Source organism: Chrysochloris asiatica, unplaced genomic scaffold (assembly GCF_000296735.1).
Source record: "Chrysochloris asiatica unplaced genomic scaffold, ChrAsi1.0 scaffold00020, whole genome shotgun sequence".
In the NCBI taxonomy this organism is placed as follows: domain Eukaryota; kingdom Metazoa; phylum Chordata; class Mammalia; order Afrosoricida; family Chrysochloridae; genus Chrysochloris; species Chrysochloris asiatica.
In genome coordinates this window covers 18,346,933-18,372,299 of record NW_006408538.1, presented here as the reverse complement: position 1 = coordinate 18,372,299, position 25,367 = coordinate 18,346,933, and the positions used below count along the sequence as shown (strand labels likewise).

General features: G+C 46.8%; 2 protein-coding genes across 3 annotated transcripts; both read left to right on the top strand.

Annotated features, from left to right (window-relative positions):
* The first annotated feature begins 2,701 nt into the window (after positions 1-2,701).
* Positions 2,702-11,470, top strand: SYNPO2L (synaptopodin 2-like). 2 transcript variants are annotated; one of them, XM_006835894.1, is made up of 4 exons: positions 2,702-2,806; positions 4,625-4,776; positions 5,242-5,759; positions 9,288-11,470. In XM_006835894.1, exons 1-4 carry the CDS (start codon positions 2,702-2,704, stop codon positions 11,468-11,470), a joined length of 2,958 nt encoding a protein of 985 aa, XP_006835957.1. The 2 variants fall into 2 exon arrangements, with proteins under 2 accessions (XP_006835957.1, XP_006835958.1); XM_006835895.1 differs by lacking the exons at positions 2,702-2,806; positions 4,625-4,776; positions 5,242-5,759 and adding an exon at positions 7,213-7,326.
* Positions 11,471-14,914: 3,444 nt separating this feature from the next.
* MYOZ1 (myozenin 1) lies at positions 14,915-22,875 on the top strand. The gene is made up of 6 exons (XM_006835893.1): positions 14,915-15,260; positions 16,414-16,504; positions 17,958-18,136; positions 20,462-20,714; positions 21,046-21,211; positions 22,374-22,875. The coding sequence occupies exons 2-6, from the start codon at positions 16,432-16,434 to the stop codon at positions 22,603-22,605; spliced, it is 903 nt and encodes a 300-aa protein (XP_006835956.1). The 5' UTR covers positions 14,915-15,260; positions 16,414-16,431; the 3' UTR covers positions 22,606-22,875.
* The last annotated feature ends 2,492 nt before the right edge of the window (positions 22,876-25,367 follow it).

The following is a 25,367-nucleotide window of genomic DNA, read 5'->3' as shown; positions in this document are numbered from 1 at the left end:
GGGGGAAGTGTAGGGGGTGAGTTTCTGGGATTTACCCTTTGGGGGTGGTTGATGATGCATGGAGGGGATTGGAACATGGCAATGAGATGATATACGATTAAATAAACGTAAAACTAAAGTTCTCCCATGTAAACTATCATATAATTCACAATAAAACATTAAAAAAAAAAAAAAAGTGTGGAGGGGAAGGTAGAATCCCCACCGAATAGTGTTCATCTTGTCTAAATGGGTCTGGTGAAAGAAGATGGGCATAAGATTCTAATGATTCAATAGTGAGTAATTGTTATCATGACTAATTGCGCTTGTCACAACTGTAAAGGTAGAAGTTTTGTAACATATATCGGGGAGTAGTTAATCTTATAGTCTAGGAACAGAGGACCCTAGGACCATCAAGGGAGAAGAGCACGAGCAGAATGTGGGACCCTATCCAGAGAAGCAGCGACACCAGAGATGAAGGCAGAGATGCTGACATAGAGAGAGCAGCTGAGGACTCTAGACTCATGGAAAGAGAAAGGCTGTGTGCTGGAGGCCAGGAGGCAGAATGTGCCTTTGGTTGTTTAAATGATGATGTATTCCTGAGTGTTTTTGTGTATGTCAAAAACAGAGGGAATAGAAGTAAATACTATTGTATGATGATGCATGGAGGGGATTGTAATCATTGCAGTGAAATGAAATATGATAGAATGGGTGCAAAACCAATGTTCTCCCATGTAAACTACCACTCAATTCACAATAAAAGTTTAAATTAAAAAGAAAGAACACACTACCTTCAGAGGTGTATAGACCTAGACAGAAGTTATACCAAGAAATGAGTTTCACATTTTGATATTTTTGTTTAATAAAGGTTTCTATGGTTTTATGTTGTGTGCCATGGAGTCGGTTCTGACTCATAGCGACCCTGTACAGGGTTTCTGAGGTTGTAAATTTTTACGGGAGCAGAAAGCCTCATCTTTCTCCCGCGGAACAGCTGGTAGTTTCGAACTGCTGACCTGATGGTTCGCATAGGAATACTTTTTTACTTATCCTCATATTTTTAAATTTTTGATGCTTGTCTTACTTATTTGTAAGAGCTTTGGAAATATTCTGGAAATTAGGCATTTGTCTCTGATATTGAATTAAGGAAATTTACACCCTAGTGTGTCATTTATCTTATTAAGTTTGCATTATGGTAGTTTTTGCCACGCAGGCATATTTGTTTTTATGAAGTTGAATTTTTTAATCATTTATCTGAAGTCTCAAAACAAAAACTCCTCATATAATTGTTAAGTGCTGTTGAGTAGGTTCCTACTCATAGCAACCCTGTATAGGGTTTCCAAGGAGCAACTGGTGAACTTGAACTGCAGATCTTGAGGTTCAAACTGACCTTGCAGTCTAGCACATTAACCTGCAGCTCCATGCCAGGACTTCCTCAGATAATTACGCAGGGTTAATTTAAAGCCACTGGTATAATACAACTCCAGTGTACTTTGCAACAATAAATGTTTGAATAATGAATGAACGAGTATTTAGATTTTTTTACTTATAAGATTAAGTGAGTGCTTGAGATCAGAAACTAATAAATGATGGAACAAGAACTCATATCCAGGTCTTCACCTCAAATTCCAAGTGTTTTCAATGACTATATCACACATGAAGACAAACAGCATTTAGGGCACTAGTGAAGCAACTATTCCAAGGAATCTTACAGCTTTTAGTAACTACAGTTGCAACACCATTAATTTTATGTTTTGTAACAGAAAGAGATCTCTAAATGTAAGGCACATTCATTCAATGGAAACATAAAGACAAGTTATTTAACATGGGTTAGCATGACTTACATGTATCCACTTTTGCATGGCCTCCTATGGATTGTAAGAATTTAATTCTGTAAACGTTTATTGAACACACATGATATGAGGCATTGTTCTAGGAAGAGATACAGGCATGTAGACACATGTATGAGGCATTGTTCTAGGAAGAGATACAGGCATGTAGACATATAAGAATACTCATTGATAAATACGATAATAGAAATATGAACAAGACACAGGTGTTGCTCAGAGGAAGGAATGATTAGATAGCCAGGCAAGGCTTTGTGGAGGAGATAACAGTTCAGTCGGGACAAGGTTGATCAGAAGAATTCCTCCACCGTGTTCAACAATGCAGTGGGATGTGGCTCTCCAATTAGGAGGTCAATGCCACACACGAGGGGGCACTTTCCTGAAAAGTTCCAGAACTTGTGGGCAAGCTCCTACTGCTGTCACTTTGAAATGAGCTTTGGAAGAAGCTGTTGGTATCAATCCATGATCGTATCAGGGAGAAAGCAAAGTTCATGAAAGAATGTCCGTTTATTAGAACCCAGAAAGCTAGAGTAGTCTGAGTCCTTAGTAAAAAGTCCAGGCAGAAGAGTGGGGGAAAGAAAGGACAGCAAGTTTGACTATAATTAGCTTGGGGAGTATCACAGGTGGGGGAGGGATAAGAGGACAGCCGGCAACTATTTTGAGCCCAGCTTGGATTGACAGGACACATGTGCTGGACTGTACTGATCCCAGGGCCAAGTTGCCTGCCTGCGGTGTGTGGTCTTGGGGGGGGGGGGGGGGAGGCCTGGGACAGCAAGAACAGGACAGCCAGACAGGCAGGCCGGACGGAGTACCAGCACCTCAACTTCTCTCCCTAGGACGGACACTCTCTAAACTCCAAGGGCCATAGACCAAGCTGAGCTATGGGTGCTGAGGAAGAGGTGCTGGTCACTCTGTCAGGGGGAGCCCCCTGGGGTTTCCGACTTCAGGGGGGTGCCGAGCAGAGGAAACCATTACAGGTGTCCAAGGTAAGGGGAGAGCTCCTGAAATGAGGCTTCAGGGAAAGGGGAACCCAAGGAAACCTGGAAAGAGTCATGTGGTGGCTGGGAGGCTGTGAAGACAAGCAGTGGGGGAAAAGGAGGTGGGCAGGGAAGCATGCTCATGTTCGGTGGGTGTCTGACCACAGGCTTCTTGTGGAGGGTGGGGAGGGGCGGGCACTAAAAAAAAAAAATGGAATTCCTGGTTTCCAGGCAGCAGGGGAAAGAAAGGTTCTGCTTCAGTTCCCTGAGGCACCATGGGGGCAGAGGCCCAGGCCTGGCCCTGCTCTTTGCTCTACTAGGTCTGTGCCTCTACTTCAAACTCTAGGAATGTAGGGAAGGTTCTAATTTCTCTCTGACAAACTGATAAGTGATGAGCTGAGACTGCCTTACCCAGCCCAGCCCAGCCCAGCCCTGCCCATGCCTTCAATGCTCCCTCTTCTTAAACCAGACCCTTTCTCTCACTACCAGCTGTCCTCAAGTCAATTCTGACCCATTGTGACCCATGTGTGTGCATGCAGAACCATGTTCCATAGGGTCTGATTTTTCAGAAGTGAATTGTCAAGCTTTTCCTCTGAGGTGCTTCTGGGTGGATTCAAACCTCCACACTTTTGGTTAGCAGACATTTGTACTCTCTAGGGACATTTGTACTCTCTAGGGACTCTTTAAAGGAGTTCTGGTAGCGTAGTGGTTACGAGTCGGGCTGCGAACTGCAAGGTCAGCAGTTCGAAACTACCAGCTGTTCCGGGGGAGAAAGATGAGGCTTTCTCCTCCCATAAAGATTACAGCCTCAGAAACCCTGTAGAGGGTCACTGTGAGTCGGAACTGACTCCACGGCACATAACCACCACCAGGGACTCTTTGTTCTTAAAAGGCAAGGCTTCTTTGGTGCAAGGAGGGTCATGGAAAGGTCTAGCCTTTTAGATGAAGTCATTACTCTTTTGGTTTCACCCTATAGGCCACTGACTTCTCATGCCTCAGTTTTTTCAACTATAAAATATAAGTAATAATAGCGCCTACTTCATAGAACCATGTTAAGGATGAAAATCAAATAATAGACGTAGGGTGCCTGACATTTAGTAAACATTCAGTAAATGGTAAACACTATAACTATTATTACTCTAAAATATATGTGTATGCATGTACGCAAAAAGGAACTCTGGTAATATAGTGGTTACAAATTGGGCTGCTAATCTCAAAGTCAGCAGATTAAAACTACCAGCAGTTCCGGAGGAAAAAGATGAAGCTTTCTGCTCCCATAAAGATTTACAGCCTCGGGAAACCCTATGCAGGGTCGCTATGAGCGGGAACCGACTCCATGGCACATAACCACCACCACCATCATGTACACAACGCATACACATACACACACAATCACAGTCTCCAGGAATCTGGCTGTATTTGTTCTGATCAGGAATACTGTTCTAACCTCTTGACTGTGTAGATAATGGCATCTAGGATTCCAAGGCCTAAAAGAGAACTACTAACCAGTGTGTACATAACCTTGCCCTTGGAAGAAAACGTGTGGCTGTAACCACCATATCTAGTACCTCCTCCATGCAATTATTCCCAATCCTCTTTCATTCAGTGGTTACCCTAACTCTCCCTGTATAATGTTATTCTCGCCACTTCCACCTTCCTCCCTCTAGACGGGCCTCCTTCAACTGTAACCCTAGGTCTCCCCAGCACCTCCGACCCCTTTTTACCCTGCAAAGTAAAATCCCCTTCACAAAGAGTCCTTCCTGTCCTAACTGCTTTCATTCGATTTCTCTTGGAGCCTTCCCTCATCTACGCTCTCTCCCTTCTCAGATCCGAAGACGGAGCCAGGCTGGCAGAGCAGGACTCCGAGAGACGGATCAGCTTTTGGCCATCAACGGGGTCTCCTGCACTAGCCTCTCTCATGCAAGTGCCATGAACCTCGTTGATGCCTCAGGGAATCAGCTTGTCCTCACTGTGCGGAGGTACGGTTTGGAGGCCCCTACCTGTTCTCCGAATCTAAGCATTGCCTTCAGGTCTCCCATTGCCTGTTTCAGCTCGACCTCTCACTAGCCTGGCTTCAGCAGCTGTCACGTGCCCATTTCCACTTATGTGTTTGTGCTACAGTGTAGATGTTTGTATATGCCTCCCAAGGGGCCTGAATGTACGTGTATTTCAGGGATGGGGTGTCAAATGGATATATGAGTTAGTGTGCATACTTCAACCCTGGGCTCATCTTCTCCTCATCTTATCACCTACACCCATTTCTTCTCAGGGCCCTCCAAGCACCTTTGCCTCCCAGTTTGTCTTCAGCTCGCTCTTTCCAGATCATTCATTCCACCTGTCTCACGGTCCCTTCTCCTTCTATCTTCTTCCTCCATCTCCTGCAGCTCTCTCTACCTGTCGGTTACCTGACCCATCTCTCAAGTTCTGACATTTCCCCCCTACAGGGTAGGGGACGAAGGGCCTGTACTACGATCACCATCTCCCAGTGAACTTCAGGTGCTATCACCTGTGTCTCCACTGAGTCCTGAGCCTCCCGGTGCTCCAGTCCCCCAGTCTCTGCAGCCTGGGAGCCTTCGTTCACCCCCTGACAGTGAAGCTTACTACGGAGAGACAGACAGTGATGCAGAGGGCCCTGCTACCCAGGAGAAGACCCGCCGCCCTCGCCGCCGAGGCCCCCTGAGACCCACCCCTCCAGGAGCTCCACCTGAGGAGAGCTACCTATCAGATAGTCCTGCAGAGCCAACCCCTGCAGTCCCCGGCCCTCCTAGCCAGAGCGACAGCAGAGTGAGCTCCCCATCTTGGGAGGATGGGACAGCCTTTCAGCCACCCCCAGCCGAAGCCCTGCTGTTACCGCGTGGACCCCTCCGGCCTGGTCCTGACCTCATTCCTATGGTAGGGCCTGTTCCCCACCCAGTGGCAGAAGATCTTACTACCAGCTACACCCAGAAGGCCAAACAAGCCAGTGAGTGCCTGCATCCCTTATTCCCAAGCATGGTGCGCCAATTTGGGCCCTAAATCTACCCCTGTAGATCTACATTCACCTTGCCCTTCTTTGGGAGATGGTCTTGAGACAAGGGGAGAAGAGTTACAGTGGGAGAGGAAAATAACATTCTCACGACCTCTCTTATTTCTGCTGTTTGAACCCAATGTGGCAAAAAGGCACAGGTAGTTCAACCTAACGCAGGTACAGAGCAGATAGAGAAGTTAGAAAGGAGCATGAATAGATGTAGGGTTTGGTGGTAGTTGTTACTTTGTTAGGTACCAGGATAGGGGAGAAGTTAGAGTGTGAGCATGGGGCTGGGGAGGATTTGGAAGCAGGGCAGGGCTGAGGAGATCTTCCAGTGTTATTTGCAGGCATAGCATCAGAGCTACTTTTCATATGTGTAACTTCAGTTAGGATTCCTGAGGACTCTGGGACTAGGGGTTGGTCATGAGATCCCTAGGAAGTGGTAGAAGGGAGGGCTTGCAGCTCTTTATCTCAGGCAAGAATGTAGGCCTGGGCAGAAAAAGCCAGTTCAACTTATCTCAAGCTCTTTGCTATTTTTGATGTGAGCTGCGGAACAAAGTCCAAGAGTGAACTTGCTCCCTGGTCCTCATACTACTCCCAGAAAGACCATTCATTCACTTCTACTCTTCATCTCTCTTCTTTCCCCTCCACTCTTCCTGAGTTAGAGAACTCTGTGCCTCTGGACAGCGCTTAATAAGAACAATCAAAGTCTAGAACAAAGGAGCCCTGGTAGGATAGTGAGTTATGAGTTGGGCTGCTAATCACAAGGCCAACAGTTTGAATCTAGGTGGGAGAAAGATGAGGTTTTCTGCTCCTGTATAGATTTATAGCCTTGGGAACCCTATACAGGGTCGCTATGGGTCAGAACTGACTCGATGGCACTTAACAATAACAACAACAAAGATTTAAAGCCTTGGGAACCCTATATAGGGTCACTATGAGTCAGAACTGACTCATAACACACAACCATCACCATCATCAAGTCTAGAATAAACACTAACAACATCACCGTTTAGAGTCTGACATCTCTGAGAGAGTCCAAGACTCCACAAAGAAATTCCAGATGCAAGCCCAGGATCCCATGCTTATCCACGATTCTTATTTTAGCACACACATCTCCCTTCACATCATGCTGGCTGAAACTGTAGTTAGTGAATCTGGGATATTTTTAGCCAAGCAAGCCTCATTGTCAAATGGTGTGTGTATATGTGTGTGTGTGTGGCGGGGGGGGCGGCTAGGCAGGTGCTGACATCCGTCACACCAAGGCTTGTGGGGCAGCTGAGAGAAGGGAGAGGTCCAAGTTCCAAAAATAACCCCATGAGCTCATTCAGCTGCCAGTTCTGGGGACCAGACAAAGGGGCTTTAAAAGGCATGGGGGTAGCTCAAGCTGGTCCTGCTCCAGCCAACACTGCCTTTGCCAGCATGGAGACCTTTGAGTCCATCAGCCAAGAGCCCCTCAGCCAAGCCTGCTGTGACAAAGCCCCAGGCCCAGATCCTGAGCTCCAGGACCCATTCTATGCAGGTACTACCCTCCCATATTCAAGAAAGTTCTGGGATCCAGAGGAGACGGAAATGTATCAGCAGTTTAAGAAGGAGGTCTTTGGGAAAGATCTTATTCCCTTGTCCTCCTCCTCCTCCTTTTTTTTCTTCTTCTTTCTCCTCTTTTTGAGAGTGCCACTCACTACTGCTGTCTCAGAATGGTTTGATGCTATGGCCACTTGTCAGAGTGGTTTGTGACCACCACATGGCTGATAGAAAGCTCCTGGGGAGAGGGAATGAGATGTGAGCACACTATGAATACATGAAAGCGTGTATGTGTGTATGTGTGTTTAGGGGAATAGAGAAGAACTATGCGAATAAGAAAGTGCCCATATACTTAAGTGTAGAACTAGTATCAAGAAGATAGTAACAGCTCCCCACCGGGAATCTGAGCACTGTGTCAAGTGCTCAGTTTGCCCCCACTGCTCTCCTACCAGCTCTGTGAGGTAGTCATTATCAACTTCATTTACAGATCAGGAAACTGATCTTCATGCTCCCAAGCTTCCAGACCCCAAAACCTTGCAGAGCTGGGGTTGGAACAAAACCCTGATTCTAGAACCTGTTCTTCCCTTCACAGTGCTCTTCTGTTATAAATGTTGGGATGAAACGCATGAGAGCCGGAATTAGAAAGACAATTCTTTGGCATCTTGAATGGCAAGTAGATGGAATTTCAAAATATTTTCAGGAACTCTGGACAAAAGAATATTGGTGTCCAAGGCAGGGTTCCAGTAGCAAGGCAGCCGCTCCCATTTCCTGGCCCCACCTACCCAGGCCCCATATGGTGTGGGAAGTCTTGCCTTGACTCCCTTTAGCACATAGTCCCCTGCATGCTTGTCTGGGAGTAGCTGCCCAGGCTCTCTACTTAGAGGTCTTGAAAAAGAGGGGGACAGCTCTGATCTTCAAAGAAACCCACCCATCAAGTTTTGGAGAAAGGAAAAGATATTTAGGTGGTGACCTTGAGGTTTCGTAGGATGTGGAGGGTTACTTTCGAGAACAACACTCTGACTTTTCCTGTATTTTGGATTGAAGACTACCTACCCTTGGCTGTAAGTAGCAGAGGTGTGAGGCACAGAGGGATGCCCGGTGGTTGGAAAGCAAATATCAGTTCTAAGATTTCGTCCACATAGTTAGGAACTGTGTCTTTCCTCTGGTGAAGAAGGACCACCTGGAATGTGTCTGTGTCATAACGTAACTGTTTTGTGAGCACATGTATTTATATATGTGTATGTGAACGTGAATGTGTGAGAAAGGGAAAATGTGAATGAGATGTATATTTACACATGAGTAAATATACCCCTAGCTGGCTTTTCATTGACAAATATTCTTGTTGAAATGATGTTTGATGGTAAGTATTTCTCTGAATGTTTGTATATGATGCATGCTGCATGATGGGGGTGGCTCTGTGAATGAAAATCCTCATTGTTTATGGATCATAGGGACAGGGGTAGAAAGAGGACATAGTTCCCAGGGGTTCAAACTGTGTGAGAAGCCTCCTAAGGTGGCTTCTGTTTCTATAGGGGAAAAAAAAGTGTCCCTTATCATCTTTTTTTTCCTGGCACTTGCTCCAACTCCCTTCCTACTGTAAGGAGTGATCTATCCCAACCATTGCTAGCTAGGAATGGAAGAAGGCAGGGAGGAATGTGTGTGAAGTGGGTAAGAGCACATCTCCAGGAAGACTGGAGCAGAGGAGAGGGAAGAGAGGAGAGGAGGAAAGCTGTGGTTAGGACGGAGTCAGGACAGTCAGCTGGAGCCTGCCTTTCTTTCAGCTGTCCTTGGTTTCACCTTCCACTCTCCACTCTGCCCCTAAGTCAGATAACTTTGCCACAGGCAGGAGACACAGTAGGTTTGGTCAGTGAACAGAAGGGAGGCCCAAGGGAGCTAGGACACAGGACTAGAAAAAAACTGGGAAGCCCCATTGACCATTCTCTCTCCTGGCCTCCTCAGAACTGCAACACGCAGAGAGCCTCCAGGAGAAGAGTGTGAAGGAGGCCAAGACCAAATGCCGGACCATTGCATCCCTGCTAACTGCCGCCCCCAACCCCCACTCCAAGGGGGTGCTTATGTTTAAGAAACGGCGGCAGAGAGCTAAGAAGTACACGCTAGTGAGTTTTGGGGCTGCGACTGGGACTGGGACTGGAGTTGAGGAGGAAGAGGACGGTGTCCCCCCAACAAGTGAGTCTGAGCTGGAAGAAGAAGCCTTCTCAGACGCCCGCAGCCTTACCAATCAGTCTGACTGGGACAGCCCGTATCTGGACATGGAGCTGGCCAGGCCTCGCTCAGGTGCAGCAGAGGGTCAGAGTCCTGGGCTTGGAGGGCAGCTGAATGAGGCCTCTGGACGAGGGGCCCAGCTCTTTGAACAGCAGCGCCAGCGCGCAGCCTCCAGCTCCCAGGAGCTGGCTCAGGATGGCCCACCAGCCTTGTTTAATGAGCAGGCTCTGCAGTCACCCCTTCGTGCTCAGAGTGCACCTCCAGAGGTGACTGAACTCCCCCCCAGCCCTCTGCCCACCCTTGTAGCCAGCACCCCCAGACCCTTTTTTCCTGGCGGGGGGGCCCCTTCCCAGGCTTCTGGTATCTTTAACCGGTCAGCCAGGCCCTTTACTCCAGGTTTACAAGGGCAACGCTCAGGTACCACCTCAGTTATTTTCCGGCCCCTAGCTCCCAAAAAAGCAAATGAAAGCCTGGGCGGCCCCAGCCCCGCTCCACCTCCCTTTTTGTCTTCTCCTCAGGGGACCACCCCTTTGTCCAGTTTTACCCCCGAGGTTTCTAGTCATGTGCCGGCCCTGGGTTCCCCCAGCACCCACCAGTTCTCAGGCCCGGTGACAGCCACCAGTTCCCTGTACATCCCAGCCCCCAGTCGGCCTGTTACTCCAGGCGGAGCCCCGGAGGCCCCCACTCCTTCTAGCGCTGCTGCCATGACCTCTACTGCTTCCATCTTCCTATCGGCGCCTATGCGATCAGCAGGCCGCCCAGAGGCGGCCCTCCCGGGCTCAGCTGCACCTGAGCCTCCCAGCGCGCGTGAGCAGCGCATCTCGGTGCCAGCTGCCCGCACAGGCATCCTGCAGGAGGCCCGGCGCCGGGGGACTCGGAAGCAGATGTTCCGGCCGGGAAATGAGGAGACGAAGAACTCTCCCAACCCCGAGCTTCTGTCACTGGTGCAGAACCTGGATGAAAAACCTCGGGCCGGGGGTGCAGAATCTGGTCCTGAGGAGGATGTTCTGAGCCTCGGGGCTGAAGCCTGCAACTTCATGCAGCCACCAGGGGGCAGGAGTTACAAGACCCCGCCTCCCTTGACACCCAAAACCCCGCCTCCCATCGCTCCCAAGACTCCACCCCCTATGACACCTAAGACTCCACCCCCAGTAGCCCCTAAACCCCTATCTCGAGGGTTCCTTGATGGGCTGATGAATGGGGGGGTCCCTTCATCCCGAATGCCTGAGCCACCAAGGCTGCAGGGCAGGGGTGGGGAGCTATTTGCTAAACGTCAGAGCCGCGCAGACAGGTTTGTGGTGGAAGCTACGCCGGGTCCTGCCTTTGGCTCTAGCACTCGGCCCAGAAGCCCTTCTCCTACTCCTTCACTGCCCCCATCCTGGAAATATTCTCCCAATATCCGTGCGCCACCTCCTATTGCTTATAACCCACTGCTCTCACCTTTCTTCCCTCAAGCTGCCCGAACTCTCCCTAGTAAGGCTCAATCTCAGGGGCCCCGGGCAACCCCCAAGCAGGGTATCAAGGTTCTTGATTTCATGAGACACCAGCCCTACCAACTGAAAACTGCCATGTTCTGTTTTGATGAGGTTCCCCCGACTCCAGGCCCTACTGCTTCAGGCCCTCCCAAAACTGCCCGAGTCCAGGAGATCCGCAGATTTTCCACACCTGCTCCCCAGCCCACTGCAGAGCCCCTGGCCCCCACAGTGCTTGCTCCACGAGCAGCCACTACACTGGATGAGCCCATCTGGAGAGCAGAGCTGGCCTCAGGCCCTGCCCCTAGCCCAGCCCCGACTCCAGAGTCTCCCAGGGGCCTTGGAGCCTCCTCCAACTATTGTGGCTTCCAGGTAACCAGACCAAGGTTCTCAGTTACCAGAACAGGATTGCAGGCTCACGTGTGGAGGCCTGGGGCAGGACACTAGTAAGCAGAGCACAACTCCCAGGACCAAGGAGAGGTGGAACATATCTGTTCCTAAAGTTGCTACTCCTACCCCATCCCACTCCTTCCTCTCAAGCATTTGGAGGCTAAAGCTCCCTGCTGTGGGAGATAGTCTAGGAGCTGGTGTCTCATCCTCCAGCTACCTTATTACTCTTTGTCTCTGTATTTCCTTCCCTGGATCTCTCTGTCTTTATTCCCAGGTCTCTCTTCCCATAACCATTTTTCCACTCATCTCTGTTGCCCTACCTTTGTGATTTTCTCTGTGGGCCTCTTTTTAACATTCATTGAAAAGTACTCAGAGACGTTACCACTGGGAACTCTGGCAAGATGCTCACCACCAGACAGACAGCAAAAGGAATGAACTGATGCCTGTTTGCACTCAACCTGTCCCTCTTCTTTCCCAGACGTGGCTGGCATATACCCAGGCATGTATGTGTGTGTATGTGCAAATATAAATATGTTCTTCTTACGGCAAGAGTAAGTGGGAAGGTGGAAATAAAGGCCCAATTTGGGAATAATATTATTTCCACATGGATTGTCTAGTGATGAGAAAGAGATGGACTAGAGAATAGCTCCTTAGAGACCACCATCTACAGCAGATGCACAGCGGCTTGTGAAACTTACGAGCTATGAGCATATTGAAGGACCAGGATATCATGCATGGGCTGTTAAAGCAGCCAGACCAAGTTAGAACTAGGAATTCAGAAAATTAGCAACTTGAGAAGCCCATGCTGAACACCCTAGCATCCAGGAAATGATAAAATATAAAATTTCCTCTGAGAATGGACAGATGATTGGCTTTTTTGCCTTGTGAGTCTCAAGTAGAAAGGCAAGAGGAAGGAGCCAAGGTGTGGACAATGAGTCAAAAACCAGGAGCAGAACAGAAATGAATGATAAGGACTGAGCCATAGAGAAGAGCTTGATGAGGGAGAGCCTAGTGCGAACAGAGTGCAGTTGGATAACAAGAAACCAACAGTGTACAGGGAGGGGATTGGGCAAAGTTTGGGAGAGAGGAATGTATTTGTCAGTATAGTGAAGGGGGATGATGGGGGTGTGTGAGAGTGTATGCAGAGTGTTGAAATGATAGCTGGAGACTGTGCTGCCTTTGAGTCTGTCCCTTACTCTGTCTTCTGCAGCCTGTCATGATGACCTGGGAAAGGACAGAGAAAAGACCAGAGCCAAACCCTCCCTTTATTCCTAGCCTACCCCTCAGAACTCCTAACTGCAGTTCCTTTCCAACATCAGGCCCTGATCTCTGATCTTAGATGGGTATGGCCTCCCCTCTCACTTTGTCCACCACCAGCCATGTTTGCTGCTTGATTGAGAAACTAACTGATCATGTCTTTTGCATATTAGGTGTGAGTCACGGTACTTTGTTTTGTGCACAAAAATAAATTTATGCCCCAGAACTTCTGTTGCTGTCATCTCTTCTAGTTGTCTATCCAAATCCTGATCTTGATATTCTCTAAGTCATTTCCCTGATCTGATTTCTGAACTCCTTCTCCCATTCCTGACACCCATTTTTTTCAAGCCTTTGCCATTCATCCCCTGGTTTTTGGCTTTTCTCTACCAATTCCATTCTGCTCCAATTAAACCATTTCCCTTGGCTTTCTCTCCATGTATTCTCCATCCAGATTCTTTTCCTTTCCAGCCCCTGATCCATACTTTCCAGGCATGGTCTCAGCTTTCAGAACTAAAAGAAGTTAGAAAGGTCATCTGGGCCTTTAACCATGAACATTTCCTAGCTTCATAGAGGGAGTAATCGTGTTAAACAATCTTTTGGAATGAAATGGCTAGGGATGAAAAGGGAATGGGAGAAGGGAAAAGGAGAGAAAAGTGGATCCGTGTGGAGTTAGATTAGTTAAGAGACATCACTAGAGATGGTTGTTGTTGTTAGTGCCGTGGAGTCGGTTCCGACTCGTAGAGTCCCTGTATAAGGTTTCCAAGGAGTTGTTGGTGAGTTTGAACCATCAACCTTGTCCAGGGCTTTACCCACAGTGCCACACTAGGCTGGAATAAAGGTTTCTGAGAAGGAATGTGCCATTGCTCCAATTTTACCAGCAGGGGGCATATTTATGCTAATAATCAGGCCCAGGACATTGATAATTTCTTGTACACAGCCTCTCAGAATTCCAAGGGACGCGCCCAGAAAGCACAGTAGGCTAAATTTTCTGTCTTCATCCACCTTGGTAGTTTTAAGTAGACAACCATGGATAAACAAGAAAAATTTCACCTTTTGTTTTTAAGGGGGAGAGGGTAGAAGTGATGATAAAATCACATTTTGCTGTTTATATATTTTCTCCTAATTGCTTCTTCAGAAGAGAGAAGATGAGGGTACTGGAGGCATACTGGTCTTAGCAGGGACGAACAAAAAGCAAGGGAGAACATTTTAGTCCCTAGTCTATACCTGTAGAGTATAGGATGGGAGAAAGGTATGGACGGGAAGAGTGGGGAGCTCAAAGAAGGACTGAAAGATCTGGGAGTTATGAAAGCCACTTCCACAGGCAGTTGCCACCGTGTGGTATGGTTACAATTAGAAATACAATAGCAAGTGGTTCCAGATTCAGAGCAGAAGGTAGCGGAAGATCCAGGATATTCACACAGCCTACTGAGGAAGGGGATGGGTCAATGATAGCTTTCCCTTCATGGGGCTTTCAAGCTTATGCCCCTGCTCAAAGTTTACTTTTGTAATGGGGCAGCCCAGGGCCTGTGGGGTGTGTAAACCCTTTGAAGGAAAGCCCAAGTAGGACCCTCAGAGAACATTGCCCTGGCAGATCAGAAGCCTACATGTGCATGTGAGGGACACATCAACATCTATTCTGTAGAGTAGGCTGATGTGGGCTCCCCTAAATAGAAGAACCAAGTGTTCTAAGAACTGCCAGAGTTTAAGGGGGGGAAAAAAGTGAGATGGACAGAATTGCTCTGTCTTCCCCACATCGTTCCTGACTTTCTGACTGCCTAGAAGCATTGGCTTTGGTTAAATTGATCCCTTATCCTGCCAAGATCTGCCTGCAACAGAGGAAGATCAGCTCATCGAGAAACTTGAAAAGAGCAGTTTTATTGTGAACAGAGGGAGCACTGGTAAACACTGAACTTCGAGCCACAAGGTCCACAGTTCAAGCCCGCCAGCCACTCAGTGGGAGAAAGATGAGGCTTTCTGCTCCCGTGAAGAGTTAAAACCTCAGAAACCTGATACAGGGTTGCTATGAGTCGGAACCAACTCCACTGCACCTAACAACAAAACAACATTGTGAACAGATGTTTGTTCCCTTCCCAAACATAGTGCCTTAAGCCCTCCTACCCCCAAATACACCCACAGGTCCCTCCAGCTCCCATCTAACTTGGCTCAGGGCATGTTCGTTCTCTTTCTCCCACTATGAATTCCTGTCCACTCCTTGCTGCCTGTCTCCTCTCCCTCTGTCTTGACTTTCTCCCCGAATGATTCTCTGGATCTATCTCCAAATGCTAAGGGAAGGGAAGCTCTCCCTAGGCAAAATAATGCCTGACTCCCACAGCTCAATTGGAGAATCCTAAAGGCCTTTTACCTCCTTCAGGAGCCTCTGGGTAAGGAGGGCGGGATCTTGGTTCCAGGGTCTCAGTACCCCCTGTGCCATTTGAGCTGCTTGCACGCATCATCTCTATTAATAACCACCTTCCCTCCCTCACTGCCAGTGCTGCCCCTACGCCTGTCCAGCTTGGGTTCTCGGTCACAGCAGCACAGTCCTCCAAAGCTGCTGGACCCCAGAGAGAGCTGACCGCTGCTTGAGCCACCGGTAAGTCCAGCTCTATGGCCATGGGAGGAGCTGGAGTCCACTCGACTTACTTCTGTGTCTGTGTCTATAATTGTTAGTTTTCATCATGTGTGAGTTCCTCCCCACCCCATCTATGTTCAGCTCTCAGCTGCCCAATTCAGGGGAGCCACAGAGGGTTGGAAAGAGAGGGATCCTAGAGGGAACAGAGATCCTGGGAGAGGCACTTGGAGGAACCCAGGTCTAAGAGGCTGATGGAGAAAAGAATCTGGGAGGGGCTGTGATAGGTATAGGGAGATGATGACCTCCATTTAGCAGTTCTTGGACTCTTTTCTCAGCAGACTCCACCAGGTTAGTCGAGGTGCAAATGTGTTTGTGAGACAGTACTCAACAGAAGGGCGGATTTTGTTGAGGGCTGATTCTGTGAAGGAGGAGCTGAGTCTATATCTGTTCCCAGCTTGTCCTCCTTCACTGTCAGATCCTATTACTATGTTCCTATCTTCTGCTATGATACTGCTGAATTGACTGGTATCAGTGTTCAAATGCTCCCTGCCACCCCCGCCCCCACCCCAATGTCAATTCTGGGATCTGGGGCGGGGGTAACTGAAGGGGAGCACAGCCATGACCTTCCAGGTCAGGTTCCAGCTGACCCAGTGAAGTAACCACAATCTCTCCTCCTTATGGAGAGTGCTTCTGGCTGAATCCCCCACAACCCTGGCACAACGTTTCTCTGCTCCACCCCCCATCCACGGGGTTTGAGGAAGACCAAGAAGAGACCAAAGCCTGAAATCATAGACCCATTCTGAGATCCCAATGTCAATAAAAACTTATGCCAATGAAACCTCAGTGCCAATATTTTGCCAGGGTTGCCTTTTTTTTTTTTTTTTTAACCCCACTGAGCTGTGTTCCTAATCCCTGCACCACCTCTGTGTAAAATAGTTTAATTGAGGGTGGGGGCAAGAGGTACCTCCTGCCCTGCCTCCCAGGAAGAGAGAAGTCCTAAAGCTGTGGGTTTCTGCCTTTTGTAGGAATCCATATTTCTTTGAGAATCTGATGAAATTTTGCCCCCTAGCCCTCTTAAGTAGTATTGCCCTAAAATAGAAAACAGGTTTATTGGTAAATCCATACCTTTCCCTGTCTCTGTTCACCTCCAATTTCTCCTTCCCATCCTGTCCAGGGTGAATCCCCCTCCACAATGCCTCTGTCAGGAACCCCAGCGCCCAATAAGAAGAGGAAATCCAGCAAGCTGATCATGGAACTCACTGGAGGTAAGACAAGAATGCAACTGTCTAGTGTGGGACTTCCAATTAAGATCATCCCTGTCCCAAGAGTCCCAGAAATATCCTGTTTACATATGTCTTAGTTTGAAGGGGCAAGAGGGACTCCAATGCAGAGGAGAGGCGAGAAGGGAGTAGAAAGGACGAGACACTGATGACTCCCCTTTCCACCTTGTAATCTGAGGCGATGCAGTGCCATGTTACCTAGGTAGGTCCAGGATCACAGAACCGCATGCCAATGGGTGTATGTTTGAGGAAGAAAACATACATGGCAGAGACTGACGCAAAGGAAGGTCTCAGTAAATGGATAATTTCTCTCTGAGAAATTAATTAGTTTGCTTACTTCTTTCCCCAGAGGTAGGATGTCTGGGGAACTGTGCAGGCATTTCTTCTAGGCTTAGGCAGGCAAGCCAGGTGGCAAGATCTCTCCCAATACCCTGAGGCTGTTTGGAGCCAGAGTTCATAGAGGGGGAGGATAACTGAAAGGAGTTAAGACAGGAGACTGTTGTTGTTGTTGTTGTTAAGTGCTGTTGAGTTGGTTCCGACCCATAGCAACTGTATAGGATTTCTGAGGAGCAGTTGGTAAGCTTGAACTGCTGGCCTTGAGGTTCAAACATAAGGACTCGGAAGACTGTGTTTAGAGGTGACCAATGGTGTGGCGCTGTAGGCCGATGCGTCAGACTGCAAAGTCATTTGAACTGCAAGGTTGGTGGTTCAAGCTCACCAGCTGCTCCTTGGAAACCCTATACAGGGTCACTATGGGTCGGAATCGACTCAATGGCTCTTAACAACAACAACAACGATTCCATATTTGGACTCCTGGTGTGGCACTGTGGAGTCATGTGCTGGACTACAAAGTCAGTTTGAACTGCAAGGTCAGTGGTTCAAGCTCACCAGCAGCTCCTTGGAATCCCTGTATAGGGTCGCTATGGGTCGCAACTGACTCAACGGCACTTAACAATAACAATTCCATATTCAGACTCCTGGTGTGGTGCTTTAGGATAAGCACTGGACTGCTAACTGCAATGTCAGAGGTTCAAACTCACAAGCCACTCTGGAAATTCTGCACCGGTTGCTATGAGTCAAAACTGACTCCACGGCACTTAACAACAACAATTCCATATAATATTGGCCTTTGGTCTTTCTCCCATGCCATAGTTTCCTCATTGTCTCCACCTACAGTACTCCTTTACCTATTTTGCCTTATACCCATTACCCATATCCCTCTTACCCATCTACCCTCTCCACTCTAGGAGCCTTACTATCTCTACTCTGCAGTCCAGTTTCCATGCACTCATTCTAAATCCAAATCTAAGAAGTCAAAATTTAGACAAACTAGACAGTTTGTTCAGACATCACAGACAGCACCTTTCCCCTAACGGCACATAACCCGAACCAAGAAAACCCTCTTTCCCAAGCCTCTTCCTCCTTACCTCCCTGAAAGGTGGGCAGGAGAGCTCAGGCCTGAACCTGGGCAAGAAGATCAGTGTCCCAAGGGACGTGATGTTGGAGGAGTTGTCACTGCTCACTAACCGGGGCTCTAAGATGTTCAAACTGCGGCAGATGCGGGTGGAGAAATTTATCTATGAGAACCACCCTGACGTCTTCTCTGACACCTCAATGGTGAGTTGAGAACACTACCACTCTCTTACATCTTTTTCTGACAGCTTCTTGGTAGGACTGGCGTCTCCGTCTCCAAAATATCACCAGCCTCCCCTCTCTGCAAATTCATTAACTCATTATAACCCCCAGATATATTGAATCCCCAACAGTCTGTGGCGAGTTACAGCCAACCTGGAAAGCTCAGTGAAAGTGGGCTGGAGGGCCGACAGAGGTACCACATCCTCAGGGAGAAAATTCCCTCCCAGTTTGGATGTCTTAGGTCTCTAGTACTGAAATACCATAGGCAGGTGACTTTGAAAAACAGAAATGTATTTTTTCACACTTTAGGAAGCTAGAAGTCTGAATTCAGGGTGTCAGATTTTGGGGAAGCCTTTGTCTGTCAGGTCTGGAGGAAGGTCTTTGTCTCTTTTGAGTTTCTGCTTCTGGAAGATCTTCATGTGGTTCAGCATCTGCCTTCTCCGATCTCTGCTCTTTGAATCCTTATTTAATCTCTTTTATATCTCAAGAGATTGACTCAAAACACATCCCACACTTAACCCAGTCTCATACACATACCAAAGACAACCCACTCCCAAATGGAATTGTAACCACAGGCATAGAGTCTGGAAACTATAACACATATGTTTTTGGAGATACAATTCAATTCATAACATTGAGTAAGTGGTAAAGCTAGGGTTGCCACTTAAAATATAGAATGCTTAAATTTGTATTTCAGATATACAATGGGCAAGTTAGTATAAATCTGTTCCATGCAATGTTTGGAACATAAAAATAAAGTAAAAATATAAGAAGTCCAGTTAAACTTGAGTTTCAGATGCACGCACAGAATTTTTGGCATAAACATTGATGCTGACTAATGGCGATCCCAGGTGTACAGAGTAGAACTGTGCCACAGGTGTGACCTTTCAGACGCAGATCGCAAGGCATATCTTCTGAGGCACCGCTGATGAATTTGAACTGCCAACCTTTCAGCTAGTAGTTGAATGTTTAACCATTTGTTTACTAATATAGACTCCTAGTATGCCAGATGTTTATATAAATAATGTGCGTGTGGTATGGTTTTTGAAAACCATGCAACTCCCTCAAGTGTTACTTTCCTATGCACACCCTATGTGTGTATGTTTTATTTATGTGAGTGCATTTTATGTAAAAATATGGTATGCATATCCCATGCAATATTTGGGACCTATTTATGCTAAAAAATATTAATTGTGTATCTGAAATTAAAATTCAACTGGGTACCCTGAATTTTTATTTGCTAAATCTGGCAACACTAGAAAGAATTAAGTTAATTCTTATAGCCATCTCCTTCATAAGCCATTCTTTTGTTTAAAGGGTCAGTCTTTTAATGGCCTATGCGTCCCTCTTCCTTCAGGTCCCCAGGTGTAGGGACTAGAATTGTCCTCCCTACTCTGACATCCCTTACTCAGGCATCTTCTCCAAAGGAAGATAAGTAGGAGCTGGAGAAGGACCAGGCACAAGATGTTAAAGCTTAGAGAAGGAAGAGATATTGTCCTGTTTCCTTTCTGTCCCTCCACCTTCCCTGAGGGTTCAAGGGGGAGTGGAAACCGATACCTACATGGGGCCAGGGGCAAGAGTGTTGCTACTGGCAAGAGTGTTGCTACTGGCTCTTACGTAGGAACAGGGTGAAAATGCTGAGCCGGTCACATCTAACTTTAGGAGGCCAAAATGCCTCTTCCCTCTCTGGATCTGGTTACACTGGGTGGAGCATGGGGGTGTGCCTGCTAGGGTGGCCAGGAGAGTCTCCTGAAGGAGCTAGCAGGGTTATTTTTAGGTTTTGTAGCTGAACCCAGTGTTGCCCTTTTGGGCACCCTTTCCCCCACCCAGCTACAATTTCACTGTCAGGAAGTCCTGGTCCAACAGGCACAAGAGGAGGAAGGAGAGAGGGAGAAGAAAATACCATGTGTTGGACAAGCTGAAAAAGGGAGGGGCAGAGCTCTGTCTTCAGATGAAGGCTGGTTCTCCATTGCCAACTCCACCCTCTCAAAGCTGAACTATGCAAGCCGAAGCCTGGGTCCTTTTTACCTTAGTAAGGAGAAGATAAGGAATGTAGTTAATGAGCTGCCTTCGCCTAAGATGTAATTGGAGGAACTGAGCCAAGGGGTCCCACCTCTCAAAGAGAGTTTCTCTCCTCTCAGCCAAGCTATTTACCCACCATGCATTGGAGAAGGAATCTGAGTGGGTTCAGTGTCTGCCAGTTGGCCCTTGTCTCTGATTACCTCCTCCTTGTCTGTACATAGTTCTCATTGTGTGTTCCCTGCATTCATCACTAGCTCTCACCTAACTTTGTCTACTTTTTTTCAGGATCACTTCCAGAAGTTCCTTCCTACAGTGGGGGGTCAGCTGGGTACAGCTGGTCAGGGATTCTCCTACAGCAAGGGCAGTGGTGGAGGCCAGGCAGGGGGCAGCGGCTCTGCTGGACAGTATGGCTCCGCCCAGCAGCACCATCAAGGCTCTGGCACTGGCTCTGGCTCTGGCTCTGGAGGCACAGGTGGCCCTGGGGGCCAAGCCGGCAGAGGAGGAGACGGCACAATGGGAGTTGGTCAGTCAGGAACAGGTAAATGCCTTCAATCTAAGCATAATATGTCTAGGCCTTAGAGCAAGGATGCACACCTTCAGGAATGAGGTCTAGACTGGGTGTGGCGAGTAGGGGAGACTAGCTGAATTATCTAGGTGAACTGCTGTATCCAAAAGCACACAGAGATGTGTCTGTTCCACCCAAAGCTTGATTTTTAAGATCCAGTTGTAGATCTGACTCCAAGCTGTCATTATGCCACAAACCTTACACAATTACCAGAATATCATATCTTTGGCTTCCAAACCCTAATGCAAGGATATGGGATCAACTGACATGTTTTTGACTTACTTTTCTCTCCCATGACTTTCAGGAGACCAGGCAGGTGGAGAAGGAAAACACATCACTGTGTTCAAGACCTATATCTCCCCATGGGAGAGAGCCATGGGGGTTGACCCCCAGCAGAAAGTGGAACTTGGTATTGACCTGCTGGCCTATGGGGCCAAAGCTGAACTCCCCAAGTATAAGTCCTTTAACAGGTAGGAATGGTGAGGAAAGAACCAGATGTATTCCAGTGTGTGGGATGGAGATTTTGGTTCAAATGTTTCAGGAGGATAAAGAGTGATGGGAAAAATATGGAAGCTTTAAGTGAAAGCCTAGAAGTCCTGGTGATGTAATGGTTAAATGTTGGGCTGCTAACCAGAAGGTCGGCAGTTCAAACTCATCAGCCATTCTGTGAGAGAAAAATGAGGCTGTCTGCTCACATAAAGGTGTTTCGGAAATCCCAAGGAGCGGTTCTACTCTGTCCTATTGGGTTGCTGTGAGTTGGATCTCCTCAATGGCAATAGATTTAAGGGAAGGCCTTTGCTTGTACTCTTAGTGTGCAGAAGGAAAATCTTGCTAAGAGAAAAGATCTGAGTTCCGTGGTGCCTAAGCCACTCATGAGCTATGTGGTCATGGGAAGGTCGCTCACTTCTGAGCCTGGGTTGCCTTGAATGTAAAATGAGAATAATATATTATTACCTGTTTGAAGGCCTCTTTTGAGGATCCCTTCCACTCAAGGTCTAGGACTCTCTAACTCTCCTGTAGTATGATTCAATCTCCTTATACCCTACTTTTTAGGAAGGCTCTAAGTGTCTACTCTCTATCTTCATAGATCATGGAAATCTGTATGCAAGCACTGAGTCCTTTCACCCAGCCCTCCACTGTCCACTGGGGGGTGGGGGGGGGGCTCTACATTATCATTTAAGGTGGCCTCAGAGTATTGGGTCTATAGAGTTTGTGGTCACTTTCTCTGAGAAACATGCTACTCTGAGCCACAACTAGTTCTGAGATTCTCAATCTAGTGCCCAAAGAACCCTGGTGTCACAGTGGTTAAATTCTTGGCTGCCAACCAAAAGGTTTGAATCCATTCAGTGGTTTGAATCCATCACCTGCTCCATGGTACAAAAGATGTGGCAGTTTGCTTCCATAAAAATTACAGCCTTGGAAACCCTATGGGAGCAGTTCTAGCCTGTCTTATACGTTTACTATGATTTGGAATCAACTCGGCAGGGAATCCTCTTATTATTAGCTTTCAGAAATCAAGCAAAGCAGATTTCCCCACCCTCAGAACGGGCTCAAATCTCAGTTGTAAGGCTCTGGTTTTTTTTGTTTGTTTTGTTTTTTAATCTGTTTTTTAAATAATGTATCCTTTCTTAGGACGGCAATGCCCTATGGTGGATATGAGAAGGCTTCCAAACGCATGACTTTCCAGATGCCAAAGTTTGACCTGGGGCCCCTGCTAGGTGAGCCCTTGATCCTTTTCAACCAGAACCTCTCCAACAGGCCGTCCTTCAATCGTACCCCTATTCCCTGGCTGAGCTCTGGGGAGCATGTAGACTACACCGTGGATATTGGCATCCCCTTGGATGGAGAAACTGAGGAGCTGTGAGGTGTTTCTCCTCTACTTTGCATCGTTTCCCTTCTCTGGTTCCACTTGAGAGGGGGAATGCTAAACAGGATACCCCATGTAAATCCAGTATCCTTGTGGGAATGGAGAAAAAAGGAGGGAGAGATCTGCCTTTCTGTCCTTTAGTCCAAGTCCCCACTCCAAGCACCCCTCCTTACCAACTCAGAGATCCCTTTCCATTTGCTCCATATGGAACCTGCTCTTTTAAGGAATTTGCTCTGCACCAGTAACAGCCAATAAACTTTAAGGAAATGAACTCATTCTTCCTCTGATAATTGAAGGCAGACAAAAGCGGAGGCTAACAATGCACAGAGAATAATTAAAGCCAAATACTAAGCATTCATTACTCAGACTTCAAGACCAGACCTGAACTCTGGTTGCTTACACACCCACATCCACACCTCCGAAACCACATTCAAAGGTAGATACAAAACATACTTATTCAGTAGAGCATGAAACAAATAATCACACACAATACACATGCTAGCCCTTAAGTGGGCAAAACTATTGTGCACTAAGGTTAGGAAATAGGTTTTGGTGACCCTGACTGCAGTTGTTAGCTGCCTTTCTGTAGCTGATTGGAAGAGGCTGAGATCATCAGAGTTACTCAACTGTCACAGAACCTCTTAGAGCATGCCATTTTCCAGATGACCCCAGAGTGGATTTACAGCAACATATGTATCAAAGGTTACAGATTCTCAAAAGGATGAAATAGACTAGGAAACCAGGTTGCATCTAGAGGGGAATGGGAGAAACCAACTAGAGTTTATAACATGCCTGGTTGTGAGAGAACACAGCAAGAAAAGACCTAAAGTCGCAGGGCCACCTCGGTATTGTTCTGAAAGTAGTGATTGGGAAGAAACCATGAAAGTCTAATGGGAATGAGCAACACCAACTTTTTTTTTTTTTTAATTGATTTCAAGTATGGGGTCTCTCTAGAGTCCCTGACTTATTTCTGTGTTCTACAAGGTAAGGAATGATGTAGACCATGAAGAATAAAGAGATTATTCAGTAGGGTCTGGAAAAATAACTTCAGTAGAGCTTGCTAATTTTCAGCTAACTCTACTCTATGAGTTGTCAATGGCTATATTAAGTTGTTTAGACTGATCCAATTTTAGTGAACCTTGACATTTTCTCAGGTCAACTAACTCTACAATGTAAAGAGTGAATTTTAGGGAATTCACACACCCTCTTAAACTTGTATACAAAATTCGATTTCTATGTTCATTTTTCTAAGGAGAGATCTGCGTAGTTTGGATCTTCCCTAAACTGATTCTGAAATAAAGATTTGGATGCCAGTGATCCCAGAAATCCAAGCAGGATAAGGGAGTCTTAGGAAAGTCAATCAAGGGTGCTTTGGGGCTGAATCCCACTGGAAACTCTCTGAGAACAATGCTATTTAAATTGTGGTCCATGGACTGGCATCTTCAGTAGCTTCTGGGAGCTTGGTTAGAAACACAACTTTTGGGCTCAGGAATCTATTACTCTTTCCATGTGATTCTTACATGCTAGCAAATGTTGAGAAACAATACAGTATAACATACCTCAGAATTACCCTGATGAGGTACTGGAATATTTATCTACCAAATCCCATCTCTCATTGGTTGTGGATTCCTTTTGGTACTGTTAACTTATGAAGGGAAAGTTAATACTGGCACTTCTAGGGAGAGCTTACATGCTAGTAGGCATAGAGATACTTAGGTGTTTGATCTAAGAAGCTATGGTACTGTACAGGATCCGTTTACCAAAATTGTAGTGGATTCTAGGGGAGACAGAGGGGAAATGAGCACAGATAGAATCTGAATGAGGATTCATAGCTATCATCAGATTTTCATGTTTATCAGTCTGTGAGCGTCCCAAAATGATCTACTTTTGAAAATCAGCCAGTGAAAACTCTATGGATCACAACAATATGGATCTATATAACCTATCATGGGAATCTTCATACACCAGACAGCATTTTATTCTGTTGTTCATGGGGGTCACTATGAGTTGGGGGCCAACTCAACGGCAGCTAACAACAATAACAACTATGTACCAGGTCCTATGTCAGACATAAGAGATACAAAGATGAGTAACAACTTACATGTGGTAAAGAGATTTATTTCAAAGTCAACCACAAAATATCTATTAGATGCTTAGCCTTGCAGTCGAGGGCAGTGGTGGTTTGAGGATAGACTCATCTTCCACGCAGGAGATCACCCCGGCAGCAATCACCATCCATTTAACAGCGGAGGTTTGTGTGTTGTGAAGATGCTGCACATGTTTTTAGTGGCGAAGCCAGAGGAGCTTTCTCACTAAAGCAGACGAGAAAGACTAGCAATAGAATTAAAAAAAAAAAAAAAAGTCCGTCAATGAAAATTCTATGGATCACAACAATCTGATGCTGTTGCACATGGGATAGCCATGAATCTGGGATCGCCTCTACAGCAGCTAAGACAGCCCTTAAAGTAGTGGGAGAAAAGTCCAGCATTTATCAGTCAACAGATGTGAAAACCTAGAGACTTATTTTTTTGCTGAGCACAGAATATCTGAAATGCTTAAATATGACAAAAAAAAATGGTGCAAATTTATCAACTTACAGGAATCCCAGGTTGTTTGTGAAATTATCTCCTAAATAGGAAAGCCGAATTATTATCATGAATTTAATTGGTAACTCCGAAAAAAAAAGGATAACCTTTGTGGAAAGCATCATCAAACAATGTTGACTTGACACATAAAAATGCATGTTTGCATAGGATCCA